Source organism: Oncorhynchus clarkii, chromosome 27 (assembly GCF_045791955.1).
Source record: "Oncorhynchus clarkii lewisi isolate Uvic-CL-2024 chromosome 27, UVic_Ocla_1.0, whole genome shotgun sequence".
NCBI classification, from domain to species: domain Eukaryota; kingdom Metazoa; phylum Chordata; class Actinopteri; order Salmoniformes; family Salmonidae; genus Oncorhynchus; species Oncorhynchus clarkii.
Window position 1 is genome coordinate 27,671,925 of NC_092173.1, and position 21,343 is coordinate 27,693,267.

General features: G+C 45.3%; 1 protein-coding gene across 1 annotated transcript in view; it reads left to right on the top strand.

Annotated features, from left to right (window-relative positions):
- Window positions 1-21,343, top strand: part of LOC139385913 (coiled-coil domain-containing protein 150-like) — a 24,158-nt gene continuing 2,815 nt past the window's right edge. Inside the window, 25 exon segments of the mRNA XM_071131206.1 lie at window positions 1-51; window positions 54-462; window positions 629-807; window positions 971-1,039; window positions 1,192-1,308; window positions 1,382-1,511; window positions 1,645-1,688; window positions 1,793-1,885; window positions 4,064-4,171; window positions 4,285-4,409; window positions 4,542-4,719; window positions 5,196-5,264; window positions 5,442-5,534; window positions 10,733-10,816; window positions 11,500-11,607; window positions 11,698-11,889; window positions 11,972-12,141; window positions 12,212-12,305; window positions 12,408-12,556; window positions 12,655-12,781; window positions 12,911-13,102; window positions 13,457-13,525; window positions 13,611-13,742; window positions 13,908-13,994; window positions 14,184-14,360. Of these exon segments, the coding sequence (XP_070987307.1) occupies window positions 1-51; window positions 54-462; window positions 629-807; window positions 971-1,039; window positions 1,192-1,308; window positions 1,382-1,511; window positions 1,645-1,688; window positions 1,793-1,885; window positions 4,064-4,171; window positions 4,285-4,409; window positions 4,542-4,719; window positions 5,196-5,264; window positions 5,442-5,534; window positions 10,733-10,816; window positions 11,500-11,607; window positions 11,698-11,889; window positions 11,972-12,141; window positions 12,212-12,305; window positions 12,408-12,556; window positions 12,655-12,781; window positions 12,911-13,102; window positions 13,457-13,525; window positions 13,611-13,742; window positions 13,908-13,994; window positions 14,184-14,360 (3,246 nt within the window).

A 21,343-nucleotide genomic window follows, 5' to 3' on the forward strand; every position in this document is an offset into this window, starting at 1 on the left:
ATGCATTTTACTAAAGTAAAGATGTTCGTCAGCGCATATGTGGGCATCATATGCGCATCTTGATGCTGTGCCCCTTTTCTACCCCCTCCTGCTCACCAGTAATGTCCCGCCCAGTGATCCAGCCCCTGAGTGCAGGGGCCACTGCCCCAGAGGCATTGTCCCTGCTACACCAGCGTCTCTTGGTGGCGGAGGAGCAGGCAGAGTCTCTCATCAGAGAAATGGGAAGTCTGGGAGTGTCTAGAGAGCAGCTCCTGGAGCCCGTGGAGAGGGACCCCATTCAGCGTCCCATTAGCCCCGTGAAGATGCACCATGCCTTAAGAGAGCCCGGAGGAGAAGGGCTACTGTGGCGCCAGTGTGATGGGCTAGTGAGCAGGGTATGTCGCATGGAGTGCCTCCTGCAGACCCTCAAGCTCACCACTTTTCGCTTGGAGACTGAGAGAGACCTGGATCCCTCACACTCAGGTAATGGCTTTGACAACCTGAATCAAAACAATGTCACAAACACATTAGGGAAGTCAGTCATTTTATATTTTGCTAATGATGTGTCAACACCATTCTGTTCCTTTTTGGCTCAATCAGTCTTTCTCTTATTTCCTATCCATATCTGTCCCTCTGTCTGCCTGTGCAGCCCGTCTGAAGGAGCAGCTGTCTGCGCTGCAGCAGGAGAGTGATGAGGAGCAGCGGGTCTCCAGAAGGGAGGTGATGCGGCTGAGGGACCTGCTCCGCGAGGCTTGTTTGGACAGGGACGAGTCCCGGGGGGAGGTGCAGAGACTGGGGGAGGCCCTGGAGGTCGCCACCACCTCCAAGGTACCCAGACCAACCACATTCCATCCCTCAGCAACACACAGTCTTTATGTCAGAGTTTACCCACCTTTTGTTTACTAATACAGCCAAGATGAGTATATGGCAAATATAGGCATTTTCTGATATTTAGATAATAACCCTATACGTTCTGGTACTGTTGTTGCAGATGGATGTGGCTCTGGCTGCAGAGGAGCTGAAGATGGTCAAAGTCCAGATGAGTGAGAAGCTGCTGCAGGTGCGGTCACTGTAGGGGCATCATGGGACAAGGTGGTGGAGTAGGGGATGTCACATGGGCCATCTGACAGAGAAGGGAATACATGACTCGTGATTTACCTGTGTACTTTAACAAAAAAACCTTCAACTCTAATGATCCCTAACCTTTTTTAGCTGAAGGAGCAGATGTCCCAGGAGTCTGCTCGGTCTTTTGAGAATGAGAAATCCCACAGTACACTACTTCAGAGGGTGGAGGAGATGGAGAGAGTGGTGGAGATGGAGAGAAGACAGGTAGGGTAGGTGTGAAGCAATACAAGTTGAGAAAGAAAACAACCATTGATATCCTGTCCCTCTCTGACCCCAGGCCCACACAGTGCAGGCAGACTGCCATGCCCTGCGTTCTGATGGACAGGCCACTAGACAGAGACTACAAGAGGAGAAGGACAGAGGCTACAGGCTGCAGGAGCAGTGTGAGCAGCTCAAAGGGCAGGCAGGTTAGCAACACTGCATTGTGGATGTTTTCATATTCTGCTTTACAGTGTGGTCCCGTCATTTGATGTGCTAGTGTTCCTGAATGACAGATTTCATATGGACAATTAAATGGTTGATCTCTTCATCTATTTACAGAGATAAAAGATTCCCTTGTTTTGGAGTTGACAGGTGAACTAAAAGTAAGTGCCAGCACTTGAGTGATATCAATCAAATGTGTTGTGTGTCTACCTGAGTGTGTGTTGTGTATGCAGTGTGTGTTAATTAGTGTCTATTGTGTATGCAGAGTGCACGGCTAGCCCTGCAGAAGCAGCAGCAAGAGAACAGCAGGTTACTGAGAGATGGGGGAGATCTGAGGACTGCAGCTGACAAAGTCCAAGTCAGTGGCCCAGAATATACATATTATACATTAAAGGCCATTAAAAACCGGGTGGTTTGAGTTCTGAATGCTGTAAGCTGTGGTATACCAGACCGTATACCACAGGCTTGACAAAAAATAACTTTTTACTGTTCTAATTTTGTTGGTAACTAGTTTATAATAGCAATAAGGAACCTCAGGGGTTTGTGGTATATGGCCAATATACCACAGCTAAAGCCTGTATCCAGGCATTCCGCGTTGTGTCGTGCTTAAGAACAGACCTTTGCCGGGGTATATTGGTTATATACCACACCTCCTCGGGCCTTATTGCTTAATTATACCATGGCATTGTTGAATACTTATTTCTTATTGGCTTGAAGGTCATTCTAGAGCGTTCATTATTTCCCTATAACGCACAGTATATTTGCACGGTATAATTCAATGGCTATAGTTCATTCTTACATGTTCTACAGTTGAAGTCGGAGGTTTACATACACCTTAGCCAAATACATTTATATTCAGTTTTTCACAATTCCTGACACTTAATCATAGTAAAAATTCCCTGTCTTAGGTCAGTTAGGATCACTACTTTATTTTAAGAATGTGAAATGTCAGAATAATGGTAGAGAAAATTATTTATTTCAGCTTTTATTTCTTTCATATTTTTGTTTCATCAGACCAGAGGACATTTCTCCAAAAAGTATGATCTTCGTCCCCATGTGCATTTGCAAACCGTAGTCTGGCTTTTTTATGGTGGTTTTGGAGCAGTGGCTTCTTTCTTGCTGAGCGGCCTTTCAGGTTATGTTGGTATCGGATTCGTTTTACTGTGGATATAGATACTTTTGTACCTGTTTCCTCCAGCATCTTCACAAGGTCCTTTGCTGTTGTTCTGGAATTGATTTGCACTTTTCGGACAAAGTACATTCATCTCTAGGAGACAGAATGCGTTTCCTTCCTGAGCGGTATGATGGCTGCGTGGTCCCATGGTGTTTATACTTGCGTACTATTGTTTGTACAGATGAACGTGGTACCTTCCGGCATTTATAAAAATATTCACAAAAGCTCTGACGAAGGCCAAGCTTTTTTTATTAAATATCAGTGATACTATCAAGAGCAGTGTGCAGTTTCCTTTCTCCTTCATCTTGTTCAACTGTTGCCATGCACCTGCAAAAAAGATTGCTCAGATATACGAGTGCCTTTTGAATTTTGACCTTCAGGCATTTGAAAATTGCTCCCAAGGATGAACCAGACTTGTGGAAGTCTACAATTTATTTTCTGAGGTCTTGGCTGATTTCTTTTGATTTTCCCATGATTTCAAGCAAAGAGCCACTGATTTTGAAGGTAGGCCTTGAAATACATCCACAGGTACACCTCCAATTGACTCAAATGATGTCAATTAGCCTAAAGCTTCTAAAGCCATGATATCATTTTCTGGAATTTTCCAAGCTGTTTAAAGGCACAGTCAACTTAGTGTATGTAAACTTCTGACCCACTGGAATTGTCATACAGTGAATTATAAGTGAAATAATCTGTAAACAATTGTTGGAAAAATTACTTGTGTCATGCACAGAGTAGATGTCCTAACCGACTTGCCAAAACTATAGTTTGTTAACAAGAAATTTGTGGAGTGGTTGAAAAACTAGTGTATGTTAACTTCTGACTTCAACTGTATGTTTGAGCTGCTTTTGAAAACAAAAGTCAAATTGGAAACATTATTGGCTTTGTTGAATGCCATTATGAAAATTGAAATCTAGGACTGATGGTTTGGCTAACTAGCAAAACTAGCAAGTCTTTGTTTGGTTATCATGGCAACTGCTGTGGCTATCTAGTAAACCCCCTAGCAACTTCATTGGATGTTGAACACATTTCTACTGGCAAATTAACACATTTCTAGTGGCAAATGTGGTAAATTATGGCCATGGTATTAAAGGGATAATCACCTTGGGACTTTATGCATCTCTCTGGAAAATAATGTAACTCTGTGGAAGGTCAGTTCCACTCCGCTGGCACGTTGTAGAACACACCTTCTACGTCATTCATTCTTTTCCATACAATGCATATCCCATCGTTGGCTATCCCTTATTTTTCTTTTTTAAATAGATTGCAGTATATTCCTAAGACCATGTGTAGATTACCATTTAATCATGAAAAGTCTCAGGAATAAATGGTGACATTTTGCTCACTCATTTCCTCTCACAGGCATTTAACAACCAGTTGGAGAGTCAGTGCTCTGACTTGAGTTCAGCCCTACATTCTCTTACTGTGGAGAAATCCAAGCTATTGACTGAACACCAGGCTAGCATTAAGGTACTGCCTCTAGCCCTCCACTCACTCACTCACACTCTCTCTCTCTCTCACACTCTCTCTCTCTCTCTCTCTAGTACAGGCTACATGTTATTCTGTTCCTGTGTCTCTCTCAGGCAGAGAGAAGTCGTGTGACCAAGCAGTTGCAGGAGCAAGACCTCCTGCTGGATGCAGCCAGACGCAACATCCAGGCAGAACTGCAGGGGGCGCTATCAGCTAAAGTTAAATTGCAGATGGAACTGTGGGTGCTAAAGCTAACTGCAAATACTCATAGGAATGAATAATCTCTATGAATGAGGAATGAATAGGCTCTCAATGATAATGCTAGCCACACACATCCACTAATAACAGCCCCTGTCTTTCTGCTCCACAGGGAGACTCTGAAGGTTGACCACACCCAACTACTTCAGAGTTCCACGGTTGCCCAAGAGACTGTTGCCACTCAGCGGGAGCTGTTGGAGCGTACCATTGAGAGGCTGCGGGGGAATCTGAACTCGGCTGTAAAGGAAGGGGAGGTCATGAGGACAGACCGGGACTGTGCAAAGACTGAGGTGCAGCTGCCTTGTCTCTTAGAAAATACATAGCCTAAGAGTACAAGGTTGTGTGTTAGAAAAATTACAAGATGTTTACTACTGTTTATGCATCGAATGGTTGTTTTATGCAATAGAATAGTACTCTTAGTACTCATCTGTGTTTGTGTGAACTGAGAGGTGCCTCTGAGGCTTAACGCTGACAATTGATTTATGAATGGTTTGGTTTCATAGAATACATTTCATAGAATGAGTTGGTGTTTGTTTAATGTAAGGTACCAGGGAGAGATGGCTCAGGTATGGATAATGATGAGAGGAACCTTGTCTTAGGGGCCAAACTCTGGTTTCTATACAATAACATATACAATTTCCATGACTATTTTAGAATTTCCACGACTATTTTTAAAGCTTAACTGAGCTTTGCATTGTCTCTTTTTATAGTTTCTGTGGATGTCCTTAAATGTTATGCCCCTATCTCCACTGTTTTTGGGTCACAGATGTGCATTGTGGTCACCAAGCTAGAGGGTGAGAGGAGTGCTCTGGAAACACAACTCGCTAATGTCAAGGTACTGTACTGCCAATGATCTCTGACAACAATTCAGACTGATCTCAGACCTGTATGAAAAGGATCTCAGACCTGTATGAAAAGGACCTCCTCATTCACAGTGAACACACTTTGTCTGAATCTGACCATAGCTTTCTTAACTGTCCTCTGTCCACTTTGCATCCTGTGTGATTGACAGCTGGAGGCAGGATCTCTGAACTCCACCTTGCAGAAGCAGGAGGAAGAGAATAGGAGGCTCATGGGAAAACTGGCTGTCATAGAGCATCAGCAGGTGAGAGATCCATTCAGTATCTAGAGACTGAGGTCACACTAAAATTCATACCAAGATGGCATAGCAGTCAGACGTAAATATATATATATATATATATATATATATATATATATATATATATACACAAAGGACGTCTTTCTTCGCATATCTTTTATATATTTTCTTTTCCAAAAACTCAACTTCAAAACACTCTCCTGCAACCCGCCTCACCAATAAAAAAATAAAATTAAAAAAAAGTATTATTTACCTCATCTGAAATCCACAATAGAAGCTAGCCAGTTTACTGGCTAACGTTTGTATTCAGCTAACCACTGTTTGTGGTCATCAGCTATCCTTTAGCTCAAAAGCTATTGCCAGTTTTGTACAACGCGACTCAGACCAGAACATACCGGACCTATTTTTCTCTCCATATCCCTGGATTTCAACCCCAAGCTCTGGACATTTACACCTGGATCTTGCAGCTAGCTAGCTGCTATCCGTGTGACTATTGGCTTACGTCGATCCCGGAGCAAACATAAATTATTCCGGAGCTAGTCCTGGGCTACAATCACCTATCCGGACCCGTTTTACTGCCGATGCGGAGCCCCACCGTGCCTTCACGACTGGACTACCGACGTTATCTGCCCGAGGGAGTTATCCAACTGGCCCCTCCGTCGCGACGTTATCTGAACGCCCATCTGCGGCCCGCTAATCGCTAGCTGTCTTATCAGCTGCTATCTGAATAGGTCTATCGGACAATTTTTCTTGGGTCACTATAACTATATATTGCCAATTGGATTGATCCCCTCTACCACACAGAACCCCACTAATCTAACGACGGAAACGCACGAGGTGGCTAAAAACCTCCATCCTATGCTAGCTTGCTACCGATGGCCCGGCTAGCTGTCTGAATCACCATGACCCCAACCAACCTCACTACTCACTGGACCCTTATGATCACTCGACTAAGCATGCGTCTCCTTAATGTCAATATGCCTTGTCCATTGCTGTTCTGGTTAGTGTTTATTGGCTTATTTCACTGTAGAGCCTCTAGCCCTGCTCATTATATCTTATCCAACCTCTCAGTTCCACCACCCACACATGCGATGACATCACCTGGTTTCAATGATGTTTCTAGAGACAATATCTCTCTCATCATCACTCAATACCTAGGTCTACCTCCACTGTATTCACACCCTACCATACCTTTGTCTGTACATTATACCTTGAAGCTATTTTATCGCCCCCAGAAACCTCCTTTTACTCTCTGTTCCGGATGTTCTAGACGACCAATTCCAATAGCTTTTAGCCGTACCCTTATCCCACTCCTCCTCTGTTCCTCTGGTGATGTAGAGGTGAATCCAGGACCTGCAGTGCCTAGCTCCACTCCTATTCCCCAGGCACTCTCTTTTGATGACTTCTGTAACCGTAATGGCCTTGGTTTCATGCATGTTAACATTAGAAGCCTCCTCCCTAAGTTTGTTTTATTCACTGCTTTAGCACACTCTGCCAGCCCGGACGTTCTAGCAGTGTCTGAATCCTGGCTTAGGAAGACCACCAAAAATTCTGAAATCTCCATCCCTAACTACAACATTTTCTGCAAAGATAGCCTGCAGAGTTATGTCCTACTATCCAGGTCTGTACCCAAACGATTTGAACTTCTACTTTTAAAAATCCACCTCTCTAAAAACAAGTATCTCACCGTTGCCGCCTGCTATAGACCACCCTCTGCCCCAGCTGTGCTCTGGACACCATATGTGAACTGATTGCCCCCCATCTATATTCAGAGCTCGTGCTGCTAGGCGACCTAAACTGGAACATGCTTAACACCCCAGCCATCCTACAATCTAAGTTTGATGCCCTCAATCTCACACAAATTATCAATGAACCTACCAGGTACCACCCCAAAGCCGTAAACACGGGCACCCTCATAGATATCATCCTAACCAACTTGCCCTCTAAATACACCTCTGCTGTTTTCAACCAAGATCTCAGCGATCACTGCCTCATTGCCTGTATCCGTAATGGGTCAGCGGTCAAACGACCTCCACTCATCACTGTCAAACGCTCCCTGAAACACTTCAGCGAGCAGGCCTTTCTAATCGACCTGGCCGGGGTATCCTGGAAGGATATTGATCTCATCCCGTCAGTAGAGGATGCCTAGTTATTTTTTTTAAATGCCTTCCTCTCACCATCTTAAATAAGCATGCCCCATTCAAGAAATTTAGAACCAGGAACAGATATAGCCCTTGGTTCTCTCCAGACCTGAATGCCCTTAACCAACACAAAAACATCCTATGGCGTTCTGCATTAGCATCGAACAGCACCCGTGATATGCAACTTTTCAGGGAAGCTAAAAACCAATATACACAGGCAGTTAGAAAAGCCAAGGCTAGCTTTTTCGAGCAGATATTTGCTTCCTGCAAAGTTCTGGGACACTGTAAAGTCCATGGAGAATAAGAACACCTACTCCCAGCTGACCACTGCACTGAGGATAGGAAATACTGTCACCACCGATAAATCCACTATAATTGAGAATTTCAATAAGCATTTTTCTACGGCTGGCCAGGCTTTCCACCTGGCTACACCTACCCCGGTCAACAGTACTGCACCCCCCACAGCAACTCTCCCAAGCCTTCCCCATTTCTCCTTCTCCCAAGTCCAGTCAGCTGATGTTTTGAAAGAGCTGCAAAATCTGAACCCCTACAAATCAGCCGGGCTAGACAATCTGGACCCTTTCTTTCTAAAATTATCTGCCGAAATTGTTGCAACCCCTATTACTAGCCTGTTCAACCTCTCTTTCGTGTCGTCTGAGATTCCCAAAGATTGGAAAGCAGCTGCGGTCATCCCCCTCTTCAAAGGGGGGATACTCTTTTTTTTACTTTGTTTTTATTGTAGGAACACAAAGAAAGTACAAATAAAGTCAAATCAAATGTAAAAAAATATGTTGCAGTGCACTTCATACCTTCATCATCATATCATATTAGTTTAGTCTTTGAATTAGTCCTTTTCCAAGTACGAAACCCATTTTTCCCAGTATTCTTGATCTCTCTCCTGTTGAGTTCTTAAAGCAAAGGTCATACGCTCCATGTGGTGTATTTCTTCTACAATGTCTATCCATTGTGCCACTGTGAGAGGGTCTTTTTGTAGACATTTCCTAGTGATAGCCTTTTTACTGGCTGCCAGTAGGACCTTTTAAGAGGTACTTTTCTCTATTGTTTAAGTTATCAGGTATTTCACCCATGTACAAAGAAATTAATGTTTGTTCTATGTCAAATCCCATTATTTTTCCAATGTTAGATCTTATTTCTCCCCAGTAAGTTTCGATTGCGGGGCAAGTCCAAAAGATATGAGAGTGGTGACCCAAACTGCTACAGACCTATATCTATCCTACCCTGCCTTTCTAAGGTCTTCGAAAGCCAAGTCAACAAACAGATTACCGACCATTTCGAATCACACCATACCTTCTCTGCTATGCAATCTGGTTTCAGAGCTGGTCATGGGTGCACCTCAGCCACGCTCAAGGTCCTAAACGATATCTTAACCGCCATCGATAAGAAACAATACTGTGCAGCCGTATTCATTTACCTGGCCAAGGCTTTCGACTCTGTCAATCACCACATCCTCATCAAGGATATCCTCATCATCAGACTCGATAGCCTTGGTTTCTCAAATGATTGCCTCGCCTGGTTCACCAACTACTTCTCTGATACAGTTCAGTGTGTCAAATCGGAGGGCATGTTGTCCGGGCCTCTGGCAGTCTCTATGGGCGTGCCACAGGGTTCAATTCTTGGACAGACTCTCTTCTCTGTATACATCAATGATGTCGCTCTTGCTGCTGGTGAGTCTCTGATCCACCTCTACGCAGACGACACCATTCTGTATACTTCTGGCCCTTCTTTGGACACTGTGTTAGCAACCCTCCAGACGAGCTTCAATGCCATACAACTCTCCTTCCGTGGCCTCCAATTGCTCTTAAGTACAAGTAAAACTAAATGCATGCTCTTCAACCGATCGCTGCCTGCACCTGCCCGCCCGTCCAACATCACTACTCTGGACGGTTCTGACTTCTGAATATGTGGACAACTACAAATACCTCGGTGTCTGGTTCGACTGTTAACTCTCCTTCCAGACTCACATCAAACATCTCCAATCCAAAGTTAAATCTAGAATTGGCTTCCTATTTCGCAACAAAGCATCCTTCACTCATGCTGCCAAACATACCCTTGTAAAACTGACCATCCTACCGATCCTCGACTTCGGCGATGTCATTTACAAAATCTCCTCCAATACCCTACTCAATAAATTGGATGCAGTCTATCACAGTGCCATCCGTTTTGTCACCAAAGCCCCATACACTACCCACCACTGCGACCTGTACACTCTCGTTGGCTGGCCCTCGCTTCATACTCGTCGCCAAACCCACTGGCTCCAGGTCATCTACAAGACCCTGCTAGGTAAAGTCCCCCCTTATCTCAGCTCGCTGGTCACCATAGCAGCACCCACCTGTAGCACGTGCTCCAGCAGGTATATCTCTCTGGTCACCCCCAAAACCAATTCTTCCTTTGGTCGCCTCTCCTTCCAATTCTCTGCTGCCAATGACTGGAACGAACTACAAAAATCTCTGAAACTGGAAACACTTATCTCCCTCACTAGCTTTAAGCACCAGCTGTCAGAGCTGCTCACAGATTACTGCACCTGTACATAGCCCATCTATAATTTAGCCCAAACAACTACCTCTCCCCCTACTGTATTTATTTATTTAGCTCCTTTGCACACCATTATTTTTCTCTACTTTGCACATTCTTCCACGGCAAATCTACCATTCCAGTGTTTTACTTGCTATATTGTATTTACTTCACCACCATGGCCTTTTTTTTTGCCTTTACCTCCCTTATCTCACCTCATTTGCTCACATTGTATATAGACTTATTTTTCTACTGTATTATTGACTGTATGTTTGTTTTACTCCGTGTAACTCTGTGTTGTTGTATGTGTCAAACTGCTTTGCTTTATCTTGGCCAGGTCACAATTGTAAATGAGAACTTGTCTACCTGGTTAAATAAAGGTGAAATAAAAAAATAAAATAAAAATAACATCACTTTAAATCTGCCCATCCATAGTGAATGTGTGTTTGTATGTAACATGCTTTCTCTATTTTCTTTCTCCATCCTGACCGTTTCCTCTTTCCCCTCACCTCTCAACTCCTCTTTACTCAGAATGCTCAGCAGCAGGTGGAGCAGATGCTTAAGGACCTGACGGATAGTAAGAACAACCTGGCCTATGAGAAAGGGAAGCTACAGGTAAGGAGTTTACACTAAAACCATTGGTGGAAAAGGTACCTGATTTATCATACTTGAGTAAAGGTAATGATACCTTTTATAGAAAATGACTCACATAAAAGTGAATGTCACCCAGTAAAATACTATTGGAGTAAAAGTCTAAAAGTATTTGGTTTTAAATGTACTTAAGTATCAATAGTAAATGTAATTGCTAAAATATACATACGTATCAAAAGTAAAAGCATCAATCATTTCAAATTGCTTACAAAAATTTTCTTGTTTTAAAATTTTATTTATGGATAGTCAGGGGCACACTTCAACACTCAGACATAATTGACAAATGAAGCATGTGTGTTTAGTGAGTCCATGAGATCAGAGGCAGTAGTGATGACCAGCAATGTTCTCTTAATAAGTGTGCGAATTGGACAATGTTCCTGTCCTGCTAAGCATTCAAAATGTAACGAGTACTTTGGCATGTCAGGGAAAATGTATGGAGTAAAAGGTAAATTATTTTCTTTAGGAATGTAGAGGAGTAAAAGTACTCAAAAATATAAATTGTAAAGTACAGATACCCTCCAAAACTGCTTTAGTACTTTAAAAGTATTTTTTCTTAAGTATTTTATACCACTGACTAAAACACACTGGCCATACCTCTTAATGTGTGTGTGTTCATGTATCCTCCTAATGCTCTTCCTCTCAACCAGACCAGGGTAGATCAACTCCAGGAGGAGCTGCAAGCTTTAAGGGACACCCATGTAGAAAGTGACCAACAATGCAAGCTGAGCTCTGTGTTAGAGAACAAGTACACACAGGTACACACACTCATGGTAGTAATGTGGTAATGTAGTAATGTGTCAAAAACAAGGTGACTTTCTAACATACACCTGTCTACTCCCTTACAGGTCAGCTCTGAAATTAGCACCCTGAAGACAACCTGTCATAAACTGGAGGCTCAGCTCAGACAGGCCCAGGCTGAAGTCCAGGTGAAGGAGGGGGAGGCGATGTCGGTGGTGGCAGCCAGAGACGAAGCTCTGCGGGACCGCCAGGCCTTGAGGGGACAACTGGACAAACTGCAGAAGCAGCACAGGGACAAGGTCAGAGGGCTAGTAAAATGGTTACCCAACCTGGGTCCTGGACAGCACTAACCCACCTGATTTTGCTCTGTTTGTCCTGTAGCTGTGTGAGCTAGAGGGCTGGCTGGGTGTGTCTCGTCAGGGTGGGGGCAGTGTGGCTCAGACCCTGGAGAACGTTTTGGTCTCCCACTCCCGTCTGCAACACAACACTGAGACAGTACAGAAGGAGCTGGGGAGACGAGAGCAGGAGCTGGCCTCACTCAGGAGAGACAGGTCTGTGTGTCTGTGTGTCTGTGTTGTGCATGTATATGGGTGTATGTTTGAACATTCATGTGTTTTTCAGACTGCAGGGTCAGCGAGAGATTCAGAAGCTACAGGCAGAGGTGGAAAAGCTCCAAGACATCATGGCAACAAGTAACTCCAAGAAAAACAAAATGGTAACTACATCATTAATGAGTCATATACACACATACCCACAAACTGCTCTTAGCTTTCAGTACTAATAATAGTAGTTTACAAAGATATGTTTGATTGTCTAGCTGGAGCCCTTGCGTAAGGCCCTGGATGTGGCAAGGCTAGATAACAAGAAACTAGCCCAAAGTTTAGAGCAGGCTGTGTTGGCCAACAGCACACTGCAGGCCAACCTGGACCGAGCCAGAGACCAACACCAGAGCACCATCACACAGAGGTAACTAACAGGGACTAATGTGGATAGTGGGAGTTTATTTATGTGTGGTTTAAATTCGTGAAAGCGACATTCATGTCTATATTTTGCGTGTATGTCAGAGAGGTGGAGCTGGCTGAGGCCAGGGCAGAGATTGGTCGATGGTCAGAGCATCTGGAATCGATGAAGCTTCGGATGAGGAAAGAGAGGGACTCCGTGAATAGGTTGTCACAGAGAGAAATCTCAGAGGTACTGCACACTCTCTCATACACCATCGCTTCTGTCCATCAGTCAGAACTCTAAATATCATCCTTCCTCTTTCCTCACCCCTCTTTATTTATCTTTCCCTTCTGTTTGTGTGTGTCTCTCTCTCTTCAGTTGAGAAAGGCTCTTGAGGACTTGTCATCTAGGTCAGGTGACCTCTCCAGGGCAAATCGGGAGCTGCGGGAGAAGACCTCTGAGTTGGAGAAAGTGGTGTCCAATCAGAAAGCCCGTCTCAGAGATCAGAAGACACAGCTGAAGCAACACCTAGATAATAGAGCCACTCTGGGCAACTCTCAGAAAATAAAAGTATCTACAGTACTGTCTACTATATCAAATCAAAGTGTATTGGTTGAGTACACATTTTAGGAGATGTTATAGAGGGTGCAGCAAAATGCTTAAGTTTCTAACTCCTAACAATGCAGTAAAATGTCAAACAAGTACACATAATCATAGTAATAATAATAATACAATCTTAATGTCTGACTAGAAATGTTCTGCGCAAATAATGTAAGAATTAACACACAAAATACTCAAAAATACTTCAAAGTTAGCTAGGAGTCAGAAACAGGGTGGCCGGGTCTGTTGGTGCCATCTTGTGGACAAGCACCTGCTAAACCAGATGTCCTATTTTTGTGACTCGTGTTCTCCCTCTGCACTCAGGACATGGAAGGTGAACTAAAGAGCCTCAAGACCTTGAAGGATCAGTATCAGAAGAAGAACTATGAGCAGGTAGGACACCTTACTCACACTTGCTACACCTGTGGATGTTTCCAGTATGGTATACATCAGTCACCATTGTCCTGTCTGTTTTCAGAGTGAGTTGATCCAGCAGTTCCGGTCCGAGACATTATCCCTCCAACGGGAGCTACGGCGCCTGTCCTCCAGCCAGGAGGGGGAGCTAGAGGCTGAAAGGGAGCTGAGACACGTCATGCAAGACAAGTGTCAGGTTAGCAGGGGTTACGTATCTCTGTCATAAGCCAGCCTCGCTTAACTCAATGTTTTTAAATGGCTTAATTTAATCTACTTTACTTCTTGACTTTGATGGCATATTGAGAGACAGCCATGTCTGTTTATAGTCTGCATATGTGTGTTTCTGTGTTTGTCTGAGCAGAGGCTGGAGGAGAGCATCAAGAAGCTGCAGGAGGCCAAAGACCAGGCAGAGCAGAAAATGAAAGAGGTCAGCCTGGAGTCACAGCAGGTAATCTCTCCCTCAACCACCCAGTCATTTGTCCTGCTCCCTCATCTTCATCACCTCCTTGCTTGGTCATTAATTATCTTACTCTGTATCTCCGTCTGTTAAGCGTGTACACCCAAATAGCCCCTGACGAGTGAGGGAAGTTGAACTGAATTGGAATTCTCCTGACATCATGCTTGATCCCACACTCAGATATCAGAGAACCTAGAGGAAGCTCACAGTTGGTTCCGGTCCAAGTTTGACAGCCTGAAGAGTGATGGAGAGCCAAACAGATCCATGGGGGACGAGGAACCACAAGAAAATGGAGACCACACCCCGGGAAGCAGTAAAGGGGGTGCACACAGTTCATCATGCAAACGCAACAGAAAGGTGCTTTTCTCTCATATCACTTCATCAACTCTCACTAATAATGAGTCTGCAGTCCTCTCAGCTTTTATGCCTTCTTTGTTTGGTGTTTCAATGGTACCTCTTTACCACAGTTCTCCCAAAGTGACTCCATTAAACTCAATGAAAGAGACTCTAGGGAGTGCTAAAATCCCTGAGTGAAAAGTATGTCTTAACTGGCTGAGAAATTCAGAAAATTGTCCAATATGTAGGAGTAAGAATTACAGTTATTCACTAACTTATAAATAGTCCTCAAACCTCTTAGCTCTATTGGGTAAATGTTTGGTTCTCTTGGGGGGGGGGGGGCTTTAAAGAGCTGAGAACTTTCTCGGCTGCAGACACAGACTGTTCACATTTTTCAGGGAAGGAAATTTCTAGTAAAAAGGAGGTACTGAGTAAATTTGCTGTTAAAAAATATCTCATTGTAGTGCTGATTTTAAAGCCATCCACCAAAGTTAACAAAGACGACGTGCAGAACTATAGCTGGAAAAACATATCAGGGTTTGAACCATCCAATTTGATATTTTTGAATTACGGCCATGACTTTGCCCTGAGCATTTTTTATGCACCTTATTGAAAGCCCTTGGTGGGAATTTTAACACCAGTTGTGTGATCCAAATAAATTTATCAGACACTTTATGAAAATGGCCTGAGGTGTTCGTCTCAATGGCTTTATTCTGTGTCTTGTCAAAGAGAGTGGTGTTGTCTTACAGACAGTTACCCAGTGGCTATGGGGATGAGTATATGAACAGGATGAGAGTGGTGTTGTCTTCCAGACAGTTACCCAGTGGCTATGGGGATGTGTATCTGAACAGGGGATGAGAGTGGTGTTGTCTTCCAGACAGTTACCCAGTGGCTATGGGGATGAGTATATGAACAGGGGATGAGAGTGGTGTTGTCTTCCAGACAGTTACCCAGTGGCTATGGGGATGTGTATATGAACAGGGGATGAGAGTGGTGTTTTCTTACAGACAGTTACCCAGTGGCTATGGGGATGTGTATATGAACAGGGATGAGAGTGGTGTTGTCTTACAGACAGTTACCCAGTGGCTATGGGGATGTGTACTTGAACAGGATGAGAGTGGTGTTGTCTTACAGACAGTTACCCAGTGGCTATGGGGATGTGTACTTGAACAGGGGATGAGAGTGGTGTTTTCTTCCAGACAGTTACCCAGTGGCTATGGGGATGTGTACTTGAACAGGGGATGAGAGTGGTGTTGTCTTCCAGACAGTTACCCAGTGGCTATGGGGATGTGTATATGAACAGGGGATGAGAGTGGTGTTGTCTTCCAGACAGTTACCCAGTGGCTATGGGGATGTGTATCTGAACAGGGGATGAGAGTGGTGTTGTCTTACAGACAGTTACCCAGTGGCTATGGGGATGTGTACTTGAACAGGGGATGAGAGTGGTGTTGTTACCCAGTGGCTATGGGGATGTGTACAGATAGTTACCCAGTGGCTATGGGGATGTGTACTTGAACAGGATGAGAGTGGTGTTGTCTTACAGACAGTTACCCAGTGGCTATGGGGATGTGTACTTGAACAGGGGATGAGAGTGGTGTTGTCTTACAGACAGTTACCCAGTGGCTATGGGGATGTGTACTTGAACAGGATGAGAGTGGTGTTGTCTTACAGACAGTTACCCAGTGGCTATGGGGATGAGTATATGAACAGGGGATGAGAGTGGTGTTGTCTTCCAGACAGTTACCCAGTGGCTATGGGGATGAGTATATGAACAGGGGATGAGAGTGGTGTTGTCTTACAGACAGTTACCCAGTGGCTATGGGGATGTGTACTTGAACAGGGGATGAGAGTGGTGTCTTCCAGACAGTTACCCAGTGGCTATGGGGATGTGTACTTGAACAGGGGATGAGAGTGGTGTTGTCTTCCAGACAGTTACCCAGTGGCTATGGGGATGTGTACTTGAACAGGGGATGAGAGTGGTGTTGTCTTCCAGACAGTTACCCAGTGGCTATGGGGATGTGTATATGAACAGGGGATGAGAGTGGTGTTGTCTTCCAGACAGTTACCCAGTGGCTATGGGGATGTGTATCTGAACAGGGGATGAGAGTGGTGTTGTCTTACAGACAGTTACCCAGTGGCTATGGGGATGTGTATCTGAACAGGGGATGAGAGTGGTGTTGTCTTACAGACAGTTACCCAGTGGCTATGGGGATGTGTACTTGAACAGGGGATGAGAGTGGTGTTGTCTTACAGACAGTTACCCAGTGGCTATGGGGATGTGTACTTGAACAGGGGATGAGAGTGGTGTTTTCTTACAGACAGTTACCCAGTGGCTATGGGGATGTGTACTTGAACAGGGGATGAGAGTGGTGTTGTCTTCCAGACAGTTACCCAGTGGCTATGGGGATGTGTACAGGGGATTGAACAGGTGGCTATGGGGATGAGAGTGGTGTTGTCTTACAGACAGTTACCCAGTGGCTATGGGGATGTGTACTTGAACAGGGGATGAGAGTGGTGTTGTCTTACAGACAGTTACCCAGTGGCTATGGGGATGTGTACTTGAACAGGGGATGAGAGTGGTGTTGTCTTCCAGACAGTTACCCAGTGGCTATGGGGATGTGTACTTGAACAGGGGATGAGAGTGGTGCTGTCTTCCAGACAGTTACCCAGTGGCTATGGGGATGTGTATATGAACAGGGGATGAGAGTGGTGTTGTCTTCCAGACAGTTACCCAGTGGCTATGGGGATGTGTATCTGAACAGGGGATGAACAGACAGTTGCCCAGTGGCTATGGGGATGTGTATCTGTGGTGGTGTTGTCTTACAGACAGTTACCCAGTGGCTATGGGGATGTGTATATGAACAGGGGATGAGAGTGGTGTTGTCTTCCAGACAGTTACCCAGTGGCTATGGGGATGTGTATTGAACAGGGGATGAGAGTGGTGTGTCTTCCAGACAGTTACCCAGTGGCTATGGGGATGTGTACTTGAACAGGGGATGAGAGTGGTGTTGTCTTCCAGACAGTTACCCAGTGGCTATGGGGATGTGTACTTGAACAGGGGATGAGAGTGGTGTTGTCTTCCAGACAGTTACCCAGTGGCTATGGGGATGTGTATATGAACAGGGGATGAGAGTGGTGTTGTCTTACAGACAGTTACCCAGTGGCTATGGGGATGTGTACTTGAACAGGGGATGAGAGTGGTGTTGTCTTACAGACAGTTACCCAGTGGCTATGGGGATGTGTATATGAACAGGGGATGAGAGTGGTGTTGTCTTACAGACAGTTACCCAGTGGCTATGGGGATGTGTATCTGAACAGGGGATGAGAGTGGTGTTGTCTTACAGACAGTTACCCAGTGGCTATGGGGATGAGTATATGAACAGGGGATGAGAGTGGTGTTGTCTTACAGACAGTTACCCAGTGGCTATGGGGATGTGTACTTGAACAGGGGATGAGAGTGGTGTTGTCTTACAGACAGTTACCCAGTGGCTATGGGGATGTGTATATGAACAGGGGATGAGAGTGGTGTTGTCTTACAGACAGTTACCCAGTGGCTATGGGGATGTGTACTTGAACAGGGGATGAGAGTGGTGTTGTCTTACAGACAGTTACCCAGTGGCTATGGGGATGTGTATATGAACAGGGGATGAGAGTGGTGTTGTCTTACAGACAGTTACCCAGTGGCTATGGGGATGTGTACTTGAACAGGATGAGAGTGGTGTTGTCTTACAGACAGTTACCCAGTGGCTATGGGGATGAGTATATGAACAGGGGATGAGAGTGGTGTTGTCTTACAGACAGTTACCCAGTGGCTATGGGGATGAGTATATGAACAGGGGATGAGAGTGGTGTTGTCTTACAGACAGTTACCCAGTGGCTATGGGGATGTGTACTTGAACAGGGGATGAGAGTGGTGTTTTCTTCCAGACAGTTACCCAGTGGCTATGGGGATGTGTACTTGAACAGGGGATGAGAGTGGTGTTGTCTTCCAGACAGTTACCCAGTGGCTATGGGGATGTGTACTTGAACAGGGGATGAGAGTGGTGTTGTCTTCCAGACAGTTACCCAGTGGCTATGGGGATGAGTATATGAACAGGGGATGAGAGTGGTGTTGTCTTACAGACAGTTACCCAGTGGCTATGGGGATGTGTACTTGAACAGGGGATGAGAGTGGTGTTGTCTTACAGACAGTTACCCAGTGGCTATGGGGATGTGTATATGAACAGGGGATGAGAGTGGTGTTGTCTTCCAGACAGTTACCCAGTGGCTATGGGGATGTGTATCTGAACAGGGGATGAGAGTGGTGTTGTCTTACAGACAGTTGCCCAGTGGCTATGGGGATGTGTATCTGAACAGGGGATGAGAGTGGTGTTGTCTTACAGACAGTTACCCAGTGGCTATGGGGATGTGTACTTGAACAGGGGATGAGAGTGGTGTTGTCTTACAGACAGTTACCCAGTGGCTAAGGGGGATGTGTACTTGAACAGGGGATGAGAGTGGTGTTGTCTTACAGACAGTTACCCAGTGGCTATGGGGATGTGTACTTGAACAGGGGATGAGAGTGGTGTTGTCTTACAGACAGTTACCCAGTGGCTATGGGGATGTGTATATGAACAGGGGATGAGAGTGGTGTTGTCTTACAGACAGTTACCCAGTGGCTATGGGGATGTGTACTTGAACAGGATGAGAGTGGTGTTGTCTTACAGACAGTTACCCAGTGGCTATGGGGATGTGTACTTGAACAGGATGAGAGTGGTGTTGTCTTACAGACAGTTACCCAGTGGCTATGGGGATGAGTATATGAACAGGGGATGAGAGTGGTGTTGTCTTACAGACAGTTACCCAGTGGCTGTGGGGATGTGTACTTGAACAGGGGATGAGAGTGGTGTTGTCTTCCAGACAGTTACCCAGTGGCTATGGGGATGAGTAAATGAACAGGATGAGAGTGGTGTTGTCTTCCAGACAGTTACCCAGTGGCTATGGGGATGAGTATATGAACAGGGGATGAGAGTGGTGTTGTCTTACAGACAGTTACCCAGTGGCTATGGGGATGTGTATATGAACAGGGGATGAGAGTGGTGTTGTCTTCCAGACAGTTACCCAGTGGCTATGGGGATGAGTATATGAACAGGGGATGAGAGTGGTGTTGTCTTACAGACAGTTACCCAGTGGCTATGGGGATGTGTACTTGAACAGGATGAGAGTGGTGTCTTACAGACAGTTACCCAGTGGCTATGGGGATGTGTATATGAACAGGGGATGAGAGTGGTGTTGTCTTACAGACAGTTACCCAGTGGCTATGGGGATGTGTATCTGAACAGGGGATGAGAGTGGTGTTGTCTTACAGACAGTTACCCAGTGGCTATGGGGATGTGTATATGAACAGGGGATGAGAGTGGTGTTGTCTTACAGACAGTTACCCAGTGGCTATGGGGATGTGTACTTGAACAGGGGATGAGAGTGGTGTTGTCTTACAGACAGTTACCCAGTGGCTATGGGGATGTGTATATGAACAGGGGATGAGAGTGGTGTTGTCTTACAGACAGTTACCCAGTGGCTATGGGGATGTGTACTTGAACAGGATGAGAGTGGTGTTTTCTTACAGACAGTTACCCAGTGGCTATGGGGATGAGTATATGAACAGGGGATGAGAGTGGTGTTGTCTTCCAGACAGTTACCCAGTGGCTATGGGGATGTGTACTTGAACAGGATGAGAGTGGTGTTTTCTTACAGACAGTTACCCAGTGGCTATGGGGATGTGTACTTGAACAGGGGATGAGAGTGGTGTTGTCTTACAGACAGTTACCCAGTGGCTATGGGGATGTGTACTTGAACAGGATGAGAGTGGTGTTGTCTTACAGACAGTTACCCAGTGGCTATGGGGATGTGTACTTGAACAGGATGAGAGTGGTGTTGTCTTCCAGACAGTTACCCAGTGGCTATGGGGATGTGTACTTGAACAGGATGAGAGTGGTGTTGTCTTACAGACAGTTACCCAGTGGCTATGGGGATGTGTACTTGAACAGGATGAGAGTGGTGTTGTCTTACAGACAGTTACCCAGTGGCTATGGGGATGTGTACTTGAACAGGGGATGAGAGTGGTGTTGTCTTACAGACAGTTACCCAGTGGCTATGGGGATGTGTACTTGAACAGGGGATGAGAGTGGTGTTGTCTTCCAGACAGTTACCCAGTGGCTATGGGGATGTGTATTGAACAGGGGATGAGAGTGGTGTTGTCTTACAGACAGTTACCCAGTGGCTATGGGGATGTGTATTGAACAGGATGAGAGTGGTGTTGTCTTACAGACAGTTACCCAGTGGCTATGGGGATGTGTACTTGAACAGGGGATGAGAGTGGTGTTGTCTTACAGACAGTTACCCAGTGGCTATGGGGATGTGTACTTGAACAGGATGAGAGTGGTGTTGTCTTACAGACAGTTACCCAGTGGCTATGGGGATGTGTACTTGAACAGGATGAGAGTGGTGTTGTCTTACAGACAGTTACCCAGTGGCTATGGGGATGTGTACTTGAACAGGATGAGAGTGGTGTTGTCTTACAGACAGTTACCCAGTGGCTATGGGGATGAGTATATGAACAGGGGATGAGAGTGGTGTTGTCTTCCAGACAGTTACCCAGTGGCTATGGGGATGAGTATATGAACAGGGGATGAGAGTGGTGTTGTCTTACAGACAGTTACCCAGTGGCTATGGGGATGTGTACTTGAACAGGGGATGAGAGTGGTGTCTTCCAGACAGTTACCCAGTGGCTATGGGGATGTGTACTTGAACAGGGGATGAGAGTGGTGTTGTCTTACAGACAGTTACCCAGTGGCTATGGGGATGTGTACTTGAACAGGATGAGAGTGGTGTTGTCTTACAGACAGTTACCCAGTGGCTATGGGGATGAGTATATGAACAGGGGATGAGAGTGGTGTTGTCTTACAGACAGTTACCCAGTGGCTGTGGGGATGTGTACTTGAACAGGGGATGAGAGTGGTGTTGTC